This window comes from Paroedura picta, chromosome 2 (genome assembly GCF_049243985.1).
Source record: "Paroedura picta isolate Pp20150507F chromosome 2, Ppicta_v3.0, whole genome shotgun sequence".
In the NCBI taxonomy this organism is placed as follows: Eukaryota; Metazoa; Chordata; class Lepidosauria; order Squamata; family Gekkonidae; genus Paroedura; species Paroedura picta.
The window spans coordinates 178,169,851-178,184,470 of record NC_135370.1 but is presented as its reverse complement, the minus strand read 5'-3'; the positions used below and the strand labels follow the sequence as shown (position 1 = coordinate 178,184,470).

The 14,620-nt window shown below is 50.0% G+C and overlaps 1 protein-coding gene across 5 annotated transcripts in view; it reads left to right on the top strand.

The window, feature by feature from the left end:
- The window catches only part of LRRC9 (leucine rich repeat containing 9), a 72,539-nt gene that overhangs the window by 9,394 nt on the left and 48,525 nt on the right, over positions 1 to 14,620 (top strand). For all 5 annotated transcript variants that reach the window (XR_013228612.1, XM_077323953.1, XM_077323952.1 and 2 more), the window contains exons 5-12: positions 104 to 167; positions 1,069 to 1,139; positions 2,181 to 2,363; positions 2,966 to 3,121; positions 6,282 to 6,472; positions 9,262 to 9,393; positions 11,538 to 11,714; positions 12,391 to 12,502. Coding sequence is in view for 4 of the 5 variants with exons in the window: in XM_077323953.1 (XP_077180068.1) it covers positions 104 to 167; positions 1,069 to 1,139; positions 2,181 to 2,363; positions 2,966 to 3,121; positions 6,282 to 6,472; positions 9,262 to 9,393; positions 11,538 to 11,714; positions 12,391 to 12,502 (1,086 nt within the window). In the remaining variant the exon portion in view is untranslated. The remainder of the gene's footprint in view (positions 1 to 103; positions 168 to 1,068; positions 1,140 to 2,180; positions 2,364 to 2,965; positions 3,122 to 6,281; positions 6,473 to 9,261; positions 9,394 to 11,537; positions 11,715 to 12,390; positions 12,503 to 14,620) is intronic.

Sequence of the window (14,620 nt, the reverse complement as noted above, 5' to 3'; positions counted from 1 at the left end):
TGCTGGCTTGAAAGATGATGGAGATGGGATATAATTTGTTTTAAAAAATAAATGAATTTCCCCAAGGATTCAGCCTGTGATAGAACTTTCATCTTTCTTGCAGGGGCTGTCCACCTTGCAGAGTCTGAAGGAACTCAACCTTGCCGGCAACTGCATTAGTAAAATTGGTAGGTGATATTTAAAAATGGACAGGTAACAGAGTTGTGTCCTGTATCACTTCTGTACAATAAGAAGAACTGGTGTTTTGCACCCCATTTTTCATTACCAAAAGGAGTCTCAGAACAGCTTACAATCACCTATCCTTCCTCTCCCCACAACAGAAACTATGTGAGATAGGTGGGGCTGAGAGAGCTCTGGGAGAACTGTGACTGGCCTCCGGGCTTTTCTGCTGTAGTCTGCTAAGGCAGGGGTAGTCAACCTGTGGTCCTCCAGATGTCCATGGACTACAATTCCCATGAGCCCCTGCCAGCAAACGCTGGCAGGGGCGCATGGGGATTGTAGTCCATGGACATCTGGAGGACCACAGGTTGACTACCCCTGGCTTCCATCTGGAGGACCACAGGTTGACTACCCCTGTACTAAGCTGTTCTGGGTCTGACCTGGAGGGCTCAGAAGCTAAGCAGGGTCAGCCCGGGGTGATACCACCAAGGAAGCCCAGGGTTGCTACGCAAAGGCAGGCAATGGCCACCCCCCTCTGTTCATCGCTTCCCATGCAAACCTTTTGAGGTCCTCATACGCTGGTTGCAGCTTAACACACCCTTTACACACACAAGGCATTCTAAGTCTTTGCAACAGAGCTAGGGTTGCCAGCTCCAACTTGAGACCTTCATGAGAATTTGGAGGGGGGGGGCAGGTAGAGCCTGAGGAGGGCAGGATTTGAGAAGGGGGGGGAGCCACAGCAGGGTCTAATGCCCACCCTCTATTTTCTTCTTCACGGGAGATCAGGCGTCATGCTGGGAAGCCTCCACGCTGTACCAGTTGTTTGGCAACCTGAAAGAGGGCTGCGGCGGCAATCAAATGAAGCCTAAATACCTGTTCCGTGTTGCTTCCTCCCCGTTTGCGTTTTAGGACGTAACTTGGATCCCAATCAAGGAATAGAAAAACTAAACCTATCCGGGAACAGGATATGTTCCTTCAAGGTACGTGCGGAATTCTTAGCATCACTTTTCACGTTTTCCCTTTCGCCACGTTACTTGATGCATTTGTCCTGCTTGCAGAGGAAAGCACCTTTGTCCAGTTGGAATGAGCTCCCGGAAGAGCTATGGGCCCAGCGGGTGTTTGTGGCGTTCCACAAGGCCTATAAGACGGAGATGTTCCGCCAGGTATATGGTTGAGGTCAGGGCAGTCAGAAGATCAGATCCCCCCCCCCCCAGGAAGATCTACCATCCTACTGATGACCAGCAGATGGCTGGTCCCCCTTGACGCCCAGCTAGCAGTCAGCCATGGTGGCGTGAGGGTTGATTTTTGTATGATGTTTTAATGGGATTTTATTGGGGGGTTTATTGTAATTGGCATCAGTTTTGTAACCCGCCACGAACTGCATGTCAAGAGTGGTTGGAAATCAATCGATCAAATAAACAATGCACATTTATACAATTCCCATGAGCCCAACCATGATAAGGTTGCCCAAGCTTCTTAGAAACAGCGATGAACTGTCTGCTTTGAAGAACAGTGAAGGTGTTTCCCATGCTCAGAGCTTGCATTGCTTATCGTGTATCAACAACATACGAAAATTCGTGTCCACAGCGTAGCACAATATGTTGAAAACTTGTTGTTGTTAGTTGCGAAGTTGTGTCCGACCCATTGTGACCCCATGGACAATGATCCTCCAGGCCTTCCTGTCCTCTACCATTCCCCGGACTCCATTTAAGTTTGCACCGACTGCTTCAGTGACTCCATCCAGCCACCTCATTCTCTGTCATCCCCTTCTTCTTTTGCCCTTGATCGCTCCCAGCATTAGGCTCTTCTCCAGGGAGTCCTTCCTTCTCATGAGGTGGCCAAAGTGTTTGAGTTTCATCTTCAGGATCTGGCCTTCTAAGGAGCAGGCAGGGCTGATCTCCTCTAGGACTGACCGGTTTAGAGCTGGTGAAAGGGTTTTTCTTCTGTACGTCTCCATGTGGGGAAACATGGAGTTTCTTTAAGCATGTCATAATTGTTGTTATTGTTTTCTTTCTATAAAGGAAATTACCAGTTTGGCGAGACTAAGCAACTTAAAAGACCTGTGTCTCAATGACCCCCAGTACGAGCCCAACCCGGTTTGTCACCTCTGCAATTACGCGACTCATGTCCTGTATCACATCCCTCAGCTTCAAAGGCTCGACACGTATGATGTTGCTTCCAAGCAGATTAAGGAGCTGGCAGAGGTGGGTTCAGACTACTTAAGAAATAAAAAAAATTCTGTGCGTGTTACATAAGCTGGATACACAACCAACCAACTGCAGTATCTTAATTTGCCTATGTTTTATTTATTTGTTATTTATTGTTTGACTTATAGACCATTTCTCTCCGCAAATAAGTTCAATGTTCTTGATAGTGATCTTATACCACTCCCTCCGCCACCTGTTTTGCCTCCCCCCAGTGTGTCCCCTGGGAAGATCAGTGAATCCCAGAAGTGGAGGGGGGGGGGGTGTGCGGATCTAGTATAAGTTCTTTTGCCACTGATGGAAGTTTCTTCCAGCCATGGCTTGTTTTCATTGTGTTGGTCCTGCTCTTGGAATGCTTTTGCTTCGATGGTTTTGTTTCGTTACTTGTAAGGCACTTTGAGCAGGTCTTTGGACAAGTGGCATACAAGTTTTCAAAATCAAATGACATAAAGCAAGGCTAAAATTTCAGCTGTCAAGAGGGGGGGATTTTTTCCAAAGCGCAAAACTATATCTTAATGGTAACAAAAACCCGTTAACATTTGGCCTCGCTCAACCTGGCAGTCACTACTGTCCCTTCTTTGGTTTTCCTCTTGTCCCGGAAGGCCACTGTGATGAAGAAGGTGATGTACTACAACATGCGCATCAAGAGTGCTCAACGGCAGCTGGAAGAAGAGCTCGAGAAACTCCGAGAAAGAAAACACAAGCTGCAGAAGCTGCCTGAAGAGCGGATTAAGCATTTCCACTGCCACATCAAGCACGTAAGCCGAGAATGCCTGGCCCTTGTATGCCTTCTATATGTTTTTATCTCCGGCTGGCCCTGGTGGGGGCTGTGGCAGAGAGTCTGCATAGTTTGTGGAGGGGGGGTGTCAAGCACTGGAAGAACTCACAACGTACTTCTGTAAAAAGAAAGCTTTATTGGAAGTTTACTTCAGTCACTATAACTAGCGAAGTCAAATCTGCCTAACAATACAAAAGCAAGCCCTTTTCAAGAGAATTCTCCCGCCCAAAACTTGAAGGTTCCCAGGGGGGAGGGAGAGGAGCTCCAGGTGCCCGGCTGGGCAATTAGCCCGGGAGTGTTACTTCTGGAGCGTCCTTGGACCGCTCAGTGCCCACTGACAAGATAACTATTATTGTTACACTGAGCAGGCCTCGCTGGCCGGGTTCAAAAGACAAATAGTTCACAGCAGATCATGATAACAAATACACAGCAGACAGGTTTCGATTTCAGGCAGACAGCTAATATAATGGGCCAGGGTTACATAGGGGCCCAGCAATAAACCAAGTTAATAAAACATGGAGAAACTCGTTAACATAAAAACATGGCAGAGAACTGGCACTGATCCTGACAGGGGGAAAACACCAAGGTTGAATCCACCCTTTTTCAACCTTTTGACTATGGAGGAACCCCTGAAATATTCTTCAGGTTTTGAGGAAGCCCGGAACTGGTGCCATGCCCCTTCAGAGAAGTGAACATGGAAGAAAGATGCAGGAGCCAGCCAGTCAATCGATCGATCAGTCAACCAATCATTTACCGTTTCCATTTTGAACAAAGAGGCTAGGCCTGTAGGGCGACGGGGAGGGGGGCTCCCACGATGTCCGGTGATGTCAGAGGCCATCCGAACATCTGCAAAAAGTCGTTCATTCGCTTTTATTCATTGAACTGATTGCAGTCAGTCTTCAAGGTCCCACTGGATTTTTGTTCTGTTGATCTGGGTCAAGGTTCCCCAGTGTGGTGCCATGGGCCCCATGGTGGCCTTTCCTGGTGCCTGTCAAGTGTTTCAGAAAGTGGGCAGGGCCGAGTGGGACTTTCGCCTGACGAGGCTTGTCATTGGCCATGGGAGGTTTGATTGGCTGGCAGAGTTCTAAAAACGTTGCTTTGGCAACAGCTGCCAACACGGCACTAGGATCTTTGCGGCAGCCATCTTGTGGCTCTTGCAGTAGCCATTTTGTGGCGGCCCCCACCACCCTGTGACAACATTCTAAAGGCCCTTCCCGACAGACCCGTGATCTAGGTGGGCCTGTCTTGTTACAAAATAGCTTTATACTTTGACATAGGATTACAGAATCCTAGAGTGGGAAGGGGTCATGCAGGCCATCTAGTCCCACCCCCTGCTCAGTGCAGGATCAGCCTCAAGCATCCAGGAGAAGGATCTGTCCAGCCGCTGCTTGAAGACCGCCAGTGAGGGGGAGCTCCCCACCTCCTTAGGCAGCCCCTTCCACTGCTGAACTAGACTCCTAGAATCCTAGAGTGGGAAGGGGCCATGCAGGCCATCCAGTCCCACCCCCTGCTCAGTGCAGGATCAGCCTCAAGCATCCAGGAGAAGGATCTGTCCAGCTAATGCTTAAAGACCACCAGTGAGGGGGAGCTCCCCACCTCCTTAGGCAGCCCCTTCCACTGCTGAACTAGATTCCTAGAATCCTAGAGTGGGAAGGGGCCATGCAGGCAATCTAGTCCCACCCCATGCTCAGTGCAGGATCAGCCTCAAGCATCCAGGAGAAGGATCTGTCCAGCCGCTGCTTGAAGACGGCCAGTGAGGGGGAGCTCCCCACCTCCTTAGGCAGCCCCTTCCACGGCTGAACTAGACTCCTAGAATCCTAGAGTGGGAAGGGGCCATCCAGGCCATCTAGTCCCACCCCCTGCTCAGTGCAGGATCAGCCTCAAGCATCCAGGAGAAGGATCTGTCCAGCCGCTGCTTGAAGACCGCCAGTGAGGGGGAGCTCCCCACCTCCTTATGCAGCCCGTGGCTCCTCCTTGTCCTCCTCCCTGGCTGCTGCCGGCAGTGTCCCCCAGTGGGCAGCGGGAATTCAGGGGCGCTGGCAGGAAAGCAAGCGGAGCAGGGACTCAGGCGGCGACGTCCCCCGGCAAAAGACTCCCCCCCCCCCCCCGGCCTCAGTAAAATTGTCAAGCGTTGACTGGTCCCCGGAGATAAAAAGGTTGGGCACCACTGCTTTAAATCCATTCCTGAGGGTCCTCACCACACAGGAACCGCTCCCTGCCCTCCTCAAAGTGACAACCTTTCAATTCCTTCAAGAGAGCCATCCTGTCCCCTCTCACCCTCCTCTTCTCCAGGCTGAACATTCCCAAGTCCCTCAACCTATCTTCATAGGGCTTGGCCCCCAGGCCCTGGATCATCCTCGTTGATCTCCTCTGCCCCCTCTCCATTTTGTCCACGTCTTTTTTGAAGAAAAGCCTCCAGAACTGCACACAGGACTCCAGGTGGGGTCTGACCAGTTCGGTATACTGACTGTAAAAACAGGGTCAGATAAATTCTGTGAAGATGGGTCTGGTAGTGGTCATAGGCCAGGATAGCTAAACAGAACCTCCTTGTTCAGAGGCAATATATCTCTGAATACCAGTGGAGAAAAGCAGGTGAAGGTTTGTTACTTTCAATCCTTGCTTGCCAACTTCCCAGAGCTCTGTATTCAGATGCTCAATTAGGTCCAGGGTCTCATCCAGCGCCAGGGCTTTTTCCACAAGCGTAACAATGTTCTGACTTTTCTTTGAGAGTCGGTGTAGGGTTGTGGTTAAAGAGCGGCAGACCTTAATCTGGAGAACTACTGATTCCCCACTCCTCCACATGCAGCCAGCTGGGCAACCTTGGGCTAGTCACAGTTTTCCTAGACCTGTTCTCACAGAGCAGTTCTCTTAGAGCTCTCTCAGCCCCACCTGCTTCATAGGGTGTCTGTTGCGGGGAGAGGAAGGGAAAGGTGCTTGTAAGCCGCTTTGAGCCTCCTTCAGGTAGCAAAATGTGGGGTACTAAAAAACAGCTCTTTAATTCTTCTCCTTCACCTCCTTCCTCTCCTCCTCCTCCTCTTCCTTCCTCTTCTTCTTTTCTTCCTCTTCTCCCACTTTCTCTTTTCCTTCTTCTCCCATTTGCCGCAACTGGCCCCCGATGCCCTGGTCCTTTTGTGCCCTAGCTGGAGCGCGATCTAGAGGACCTGCAGACATCTGGCAAAGCACAGACCAGCGTCTCCCAGACCTTTGATGGGGAAAATCCCACCTGGGACGACGAAAGCCCCACTGAGGACATCAATCCGGAGAAGCAGTTCCTGCAGAAACTGGACTCCCTAAAAAAACGGATCGCCTTCTGGAACAAGAAGCTGGAGGAGTACGTACGTTCAGCGAAAGGGGCAATGGCGGCAGCTGACAGCAAGCGAGCGAGCTTGGGACTTGAGGCCACACAGCTTGGGCCGAGGATTGTCCCAGGGCTGAAAGAGACCGTTTCTTAGCCCCGCCCCTGTGGTCGCTGTCAACTTGTGTCCCTTTTTATAGCCCTGTTGAGATAGGTGGAGACAAGAGAGAGGTCACGGCCTCCTTGCGGACTCCAATAGGGATTAGGTAGAAGAAAAAAGTCTCAAGCTGGCGACGGCGAAGTGATTTAATGTTCAAAACAATTTCAAAACAGATTCCCAGGCGTAGTCCGTTTTCGATCACTTCATCAGTGACGTTCTCAATATTGTAATAACTCCAACATCTCTAGTAGTATTTTTATGATTGTCGGACATAACGTAGTCTCTTATGACGTCTTGGTTTATGCCGTTCAATCCCAAATTGGTCGCATAATATCCAAATTTGTAGGGGTCTACTAATATCAATATGAGCCTCTTGTGGCGCAGAGTGGTAAGGCAGCAGACATGCAGTCTGAAAGCTCTGCCCATGAGGCTGGGAGTTCGATCCCAGCAGCCGGCTCAAGGTTGACTCAGCCTTCCATCCTTCCGAGGTCAGTAAAATGAGTACCCAGCTTGCTGCTGGGGGGGTAAACGGTAATGACTGGGGAAGGCACTGGCAAACCACCCTGTATTGAGTCTGCCATGAAAACGCTGGAGGGCGTCACCCCAAGGGTCAGACATGACCCGGTGCTTGCACAGGGGATACCTTTACCTTTACCTTTTTACTAATGTCAATATTACTCTACAGCAGTGAGTAATTGCTGTAAAAGCTTGAGACTTTTTTTCTTTTACTTTATTACGGCTGACGGGTCTTCCCCTGTTGTCATTGACTCAAATAGGGGTGGCAGAAAGTGTCGTTGAGTCACAGCTTACTTCGAGCGACCCTGTAGGGTTTTTGAGAGGAGAGAGTGAACAGAGTTTTTCTCAATTTATTTACTGTTGAGAAACCTCCAAAACTTTGCAGAAGTGGCATGATTGTGCAGAATATGGTTGGGAAGCAGAGCTGTGGACACGCCTACCTGGAGCCCCTCCCCTTCCCCCCCTCCAGACCCTTCATTGGCCATTTTGGGTGGGACAGGTAGCTCAACATGACCATGTATGGTCCTATCACCTCTGATGGATCCCTCCATTTTAAATCTGTTTGGGAGTTACGTTCAGCCTATGGGAGTTCTTTTTAAACGGCTGCTGTTTAGAATCCTAGAATCATAGAGTTGGAAGAGGCCATACAGGCCATCTAGTCCAACCCCCTGCTCAATGGAGGATCAGAATCACAGAATCATAGAGTTGGAAGGGGCCATACAGGCCATCTAGTCCAACCCCCTCCTCAATGCAGGACCAGCCCCAAGCACCCAGTATAATTAGCTGTCCAACCACAGCTTGAAGACCACCAATGAGGGAGAGCTCCCCACCTTCTTAGGCAGCCCATTCCACTACTGAACTACTGTGAAAAAAAGTTTCCTGACATCTAGCTGGTACTATTCCACACATAGTTCAAACCCTTTACTGCAGGTCCTCTCCTCTGCCTGCCAACAGGAAACTTTCCCTGCCCTCCTCCAAGTGACAATTTTCCAGATACTTGGAATCATAGAGTTGGAAGGGGCCATACAGGCCATCTAGTCCAGCCCCCTGCTCAACGCAGGATCAGCCCTAAGCATCCTAAAGCATCCCCCCCTCCAGACCCTTCATTGGCCATTTGGGTAGGGGGGAAACAGGTCGCCCTGAGCCCTCGGGGAGGGCGGTATATAAATATAATAATAAAATAAATAAATAAACATGACTATAGATGGTCATATCACCTGATGAATGTTTAACATTTTTTAAAAAATTATTTCTTTATTTTGTATATTTATATACCACCTTCCCTTGCAGCTCAGGACGGTTTACATGGGACGCAGGAATAAGCATGGTATAAATCAATAACGTTAAGTGAAGCACAATAGTAACTGGTTTCAAACTGGCGGTAACGATTCCTGTAACATTTCCATATAATAGTCCAGTACTAATGGTGACAACGTTAACCTGGGCCTAGTCTGCACACAAAGTATAATGCACTTTCAATGTGCTTTGGCAGCTGGATTTTCCAGTGCAGAACAGGAAAATCTACTTCTAAAGTGCATTGAAAGTGCATTATCTATTGTATGCAGACTAGGCCCTGCTGACTATGATCCCATTGGTTGGTTGCTTTGGGATTCAGTTTTTAGGGGCCCTGTGAGTGCTGTTGATTTAGTGAACCTCAACCAAATGCCTGGCGGAAGAGCTCCCTTTTTGCAGGCCCTGGATTGAATGCCGTTTTCCTCGTACGTTAGACCAGTGGTCCCCAACCCGCAGGCCGTGACCCAGCGCCAGGCCGTGAGGGCCTCGGCGCCGGGCTGCGGCTCCTTCTTCCCTCCCCCCCCCCGACGCGAGAAGCTCGCCAGGCCGCGAGCAAATCGGCCGCCAAAGCGGCCGATTAGCTCGCGGCCCGGCAAGCTTCTCACTTCGGGAGGCGTAAACGCGCATGTGCGGACTGCCGCGCACGCGCGTTTGCGCCCCTGCTGGGCGCAAACGCGCATGCGCGGCAGTCCACGCATGCGCGTTTGCGCTGGGGCTGCCGCGCATGCGCGGGCCCCCAAGCCGCCCTCTCCGTCCACTACTCCGCAGCGGTCTGCGGCAAGCGGAAGCTTGCGGACCGCTGTGTTAGACGTTGCCAGCTTCCCCGCCCAAACCTATCCCCTGTGCTCTTTCGCAGAGTCGAAGCCATTTATCAGCTGGAGGTCAAGAAGAAGAAGAAAGCCAGCAACCTGGCCGTGCAGTTTTTGCTGACGGAGCTGGAAACAGTGGGGAACACGCGCTTCGAGGAAGGTTCACCGAGCGATCCCTGGTAAAGCCATTTGAGAAGTTCTAATAGGCAGCATGTCGACGTCGCTACAGAGCGCCGCGGCAGATCGAGATGGGCGGCAGTCCGTCTGCCGCGGCAGAAAAGAGCCAGAGTTCAGCAACACCTGAAAGACTAACCAAATTTGTGGCACAGGTGAGCCGTGACTCACAAAAGCGCCTCCCCTGCTATAAATTTGGTTACTCTTTAAGGTGCTGCTGGATTCTCTCCCTTTTGTCCTGCTACAGAGCATTGTGCATTTGCTTTTTAAATATCTCTGCGAAGCATAATATTTTCCCTCTGGCTGATGATGATGTCGTGCGTTGAAAAGCGCCTCTGTTAGCCAGTCACAGGGGCAGGATGCCACTTAGGGAGCTTGATCCCTTTGGGAAAAGAGCTGGCTTGGAGAACTGGGACCCACCAAGATGAAGGCAGCTCGCTTGATGGACTCAGTCCAGTTCCTATTGAGAATCATAGATTCATAGGATCCTAGAGTTGGAAGGGACCTCCTGGGTCATCTAGTCCAACCCCCTACACTATGCAGGACACTCCCAACCCTCTCGCTCATCCACTGTCACCTGCCACCCCCTTGAGCCTTCACAGAATCAGCCTGTCCGTCAGATGGCTCCCCAGCCTCTGTTTAAAAATCTCCAGAGATGGAGGACCCACCACCTCCCGAGGAAGCCTGTTCCACTGAGAAACCACTCTAACTGTCAGGAACTTCTTCTGGATGTTTAGATGGAATTTAGAATCATAGAATCCTAGAGTTGGAAGGGCCCTCCTGGGTCATCTAGTCCAACCCCTGCACTGTGCAGGACACTCAACGACCCTATTTTTCATAGCCAACAGGCACTTCACAAACGGGTTGCTACAGGCTGTGGGAAGTTTCCAAGGCAAGAGACATTCAGAGGTGGTTTGCCTCAGCCTGCCTCTGCGTCACCACCCTGGGCTTCCTAGGTGGTCTCCCATCCAAGTACTAACCTGGGCTGGCCCTGCTTAGCTTCTTAGATCTGTTGAGATTGGGCTAGCCTGGGCCACCCAGGGCAGGGTGGGAGGATAATGGGTTGCTAGGCAAATAATTAGCAGGCTGCCTTTGGTTTGGTGAATTGTAAGGTCTGAAAATCTGAATGAACAGAAGATGTGTGAACCTGGAGTTGGTTCCAGATTGTGTTAGTTCATTCGTTTGTTCGTTCATTCATTCATTCATTTGCAACATTTATGACCCACCTTGGTTAATGAGGTTCAAGGTGGGTCAGCGGGCAATATTTAAAACAGGGAACACTGAGCCAGCTTGGTGTAGCAGTTAAGAGCAGTGGATTCTAACCTGGTGAGCTGGGTAATGTTGGGCTAGTCACAGCCCTGATACTCCTGTTCTCACAGAGCAGTAATAACAGGGCTCTCTCAGCCCCACCATCCTGACAGGGTGCCTGTTGTGGGGAGAGGAAGGGAAGGTGACTGTAAGCCGCTTTGAGACTCCTTCTGGTAGAGAAAAGAAGGGTATAAAAACCAACTCTTCTTCTTCTAAATCTTACAGTGGATAACAGCAGTAGAGAACTGGGTTTAATTCCCCACTCCTCCTCCACATGCAGCCAGCTGGGTGATCTTGGGCTAGTCACAGTGCTACTAAGAGTTGTTCTCACAGAGCAGTTCTGGCAGAGCTATCTCAGCCCCACCCACCTCCCAGGGCATCTGTTGTGGGGAGAGGAAAGGGAAGGGGACTGGAAGCCGCTTTGAGACTCCTTCAAGTAGAGAAAAGTGGTATATAAGAGCCAACTCTTCTTCTTCTTCAGTAATATCGGGGCTTTCTCAGTCCCACCTCCCTCACAGGGTGTCTGTTGTGGGGCGAGGAAAGGGAAGGTGACTGGAAGCCGCTTTGAGCCTCCTTCGGGTAGAGAAAAGCGGCATATAAGAACCAACTCTTCTTCTTCCTCAGTAATCTCAGGGCTCTCTCAGCCTCCCCTCCCTCACAGCGTGTCTGTTGCGGGGAGAGGAAAGGGAAGGCGATTGTAAACCGCTTTGAGACTCCTTCAGGTAGAGAAAAGAGGGGTATAAAACCGAACTGTTCTTCTATAAAAGGAAGGACAATTCTTGAATGTCTTTTCCAGCGTGTGATTTCTGACACCCTGGCCTCCATTTCTCATGACCCACAGGTTTAATTCCTGCTACGACCTCATCCTCTCCCGGTTCTGCGCCTGGGACTTCAAAGCGTACGGCATTTCGGGAGTGAAAGTGAACCGCGTCATCAGGGTACACAACCGGATTCTGAGGATGAAGTTTGAGGGGAAGTTCCAGAACTTCGTGGAGGAGGAAGATTTAGGCGATTCCACGTAAGTGACTGGATCCTGAAGAAGACTCGGAGATGAATTTATACGGCATCAAGTTGGATTTTGCCAGGACTGTCCCTATTTACAAGTGTTTGAATCTGGGAAGAGCTCTGGGGAACAGGCAGAAGGTCCCAGGTTCCATCCCCAGCAGGTGACGGGTTTGATTCCCCCACTCCTCCATGTGCAGCCATCTGGGTGACCTTGGGCTAGTCACAGTCCTGATAGTTCTGTTCTTACAGAGCAATACTACCAGAGTTCTCTCAGCCTCACCTCCTTCACAGGGGGTCTGTCGTGGGGGAGAGGAAGGGAAGGTGATTGTAAGCTGCTTTGAGACTCCTTCGGGTAGAAAAAAGTGGGGTATAAATACCAACTCTCCTTCTGAAAGAGGAAGGCGACTGTAATCAGCTTTGAGACTCCTTCAGGGTACAAAACAAATAATTTCTTCTTCTGCTCCCTCCCCCTCCCCCATTGCAAATTTTGGAACCGGCCCTGATGTGTAATCGGCCTTCCAAGGAAGTGAGGGCCACAGGCCTGGTTTTCCTCAAGGCCTGTGTTTGGCCACTGTTGAGAGCCAAATGCTAATCTGGCAGGACAGCTCTTGCCGTCTCGCCTCGTCGGGAACTGTTCTTATGCTCGCGGGGAAAGCAGTTTCTCCGTTTTTTTTCTTTCTCCCTTTCAGGAATCACAGGAAGATGCTGGAGTACCTGTTCTATGTCTCGAACCCGGAAGTGCCCTTGAAGAAAAAACAATTGATCCAGATCCTGGAGGAAGGCTTCGAGGAAATCCGGAAGGTGACTAGGCGTTTCAGTGAGCCAGGAATCTGTCCCTGAAGAAAGGTTGGGGGAGCTTGGTCTGTTTAGCCTGGAGAGGAGATGACTGAGAGGGGATCTGATAACCATCTTCAAGCATTTAAAAGGCTGCCATGTGGAGGATGGAGCAGAGTTGTTCTCTCTTGCCCCGGAGGGATGGACCAGAACCAATGGGATGAAATTAATGCAAAAGAAATTCTGTCTAAACATCCGGAAGAAGTTCCTGACAGTTAGAGCGGTTCCTCAGTGAAACAGTCTTCCTCGGGAGGTGGTGGATTCTCCATCTTCGGAGATTTTTAAACACAGAGGCAGGAGAGCCATCTGACAGAGAGGCTGATTCTGTGAAGGTTCAAGGGGGTGGCAGGTGATGGTGGATGAGCGAGAGGATTGTGAGTGTCCTGCATAGGGCAGGGGGTTGGACTAGATGACCCAAGAGGTCCCTTCCAACTCTTTGAGTCTAGGATTCTCCTGTGACCACTTATGAGTGCTTTGCCCCATATGACTTCTTAAAGCATTTTCCATCAACGTGAGCTACATGATTGGGTGTCAACAAGGGTAAGGGCCTTCTCGGTAGCGACCCCTGTCCTAAGAAACCAAATTCCCAAAGAGATGTGTGCCTTGCAGGACCTCCCATGGTTCTGCAGAGAGCGCAATGCTGCTCTTTTTCGGGAGGGCTTTTGAGAGCTGTGATGCGCCAGGTGACTGGTATGCTTCATCTGTATCATCACCGGCCATGCATCCTACCCTGCTTGATGGTGGATAGAGTTTACACGAGGATAGATTTTTAATCACTTTATTTTTTTAATAGTTTATTTATGGCATCGGATAAGCAACAATCATAGAGCCAGCAGGGTGTTGTGGTGAAGAACAGTGGCTGCTAATCTGGTGAGCTGGGTTTGATTCTCCGCTCCCCCACATGCAGCCGGCTGGGTGTCCTTGGGCCAGTCACAGCCCTGATAGTTCTGTTCTCCCTGAGCAGTCCTGGTGTAGTGGTGAAGAGCGGCACCTCCTAGTTCTGTTCTCACAGAGTCGTCCTGTCGGAGCTCTCTCAGCCCCACTTACCTGAAAGGGTGTCTGTTGTGGGGAGAGGAAGGGAAAAGAACTGTAAGCCACTTTGAGACTTCATCAGGTAGATAAATGCAGAGTATAAAAACCAAATCTTCTTCTTCTTCTTCTTCTTCTTCTTCTTCTTCTTCTTCTTCTTCTTCTTCATCATCTTCTCGGCTGAGATGTGTAATTGGATGTGATTTAGAATCATAGAATCATAGAATCATAGAGTTGGAAGGGGCCATACAGGCCATCTAGTCCAACCCCCTGCTCAACGCAGGATTAGCCCTAAGCATCCTAAAGCATCCAAGAAAAGTGTGCATCCAACCTTTGCTTGAAGACTTCCAGTGAGGGGGCGCTCACCACCTCCTTAGGCAGCCTATTCCACTGCTGAACTACTCTGACTGTGAAAAACTTTTTCCTGATATCTAGCCTATATCGTTGTACTTGAAGTTTAAACCCATTACTGCGTGTCCTTTCCTCTGCAGCCAGCAGAAACAGCATCCTGCCCTCCTCCAAGTGACAACCTTTCAAATACTTAAAGAGGGCTATCATGTCCCCTCTCAACCTCCTTTTCTCCAGGCTGAACATTCCCAAGTCCCTCAACCTATCTTCATAGGGCTTGGTCCCTTGGCCCCAGATCATCTTCGTCGCTCTCCTCTGTACCCTTTCAATTTTATCGATGTCCTTCTTGAAGTGAGGCCTCCAGAACTGCACACAGTACTCCAGGTGTGGTCTGACCAGTGCCGTATACAATGGGACTATGACATCTTGTGATTTTGATGTGATGCCTCTGTTGATACAACCCAAAATGGCATTTGCCTTTTTTACCGCTGCATCACACTGCCTGCTCATGTTTAGTTTACAGTCCACAAGTACCCCAAGGTCTCGTTCACACACAGTGCTACCTAGAAGCGTATCCCCCATCCAGTAGGCATGCTTTTCATTTTTCTGACCCAGATGCAGAACTTTACACTTATCTTTATTAAATTGCATCTTGTTCTCATTTGCCCATTTTTCCATTGTGTTCAGATCTCGTTGAACTCTGTCTCT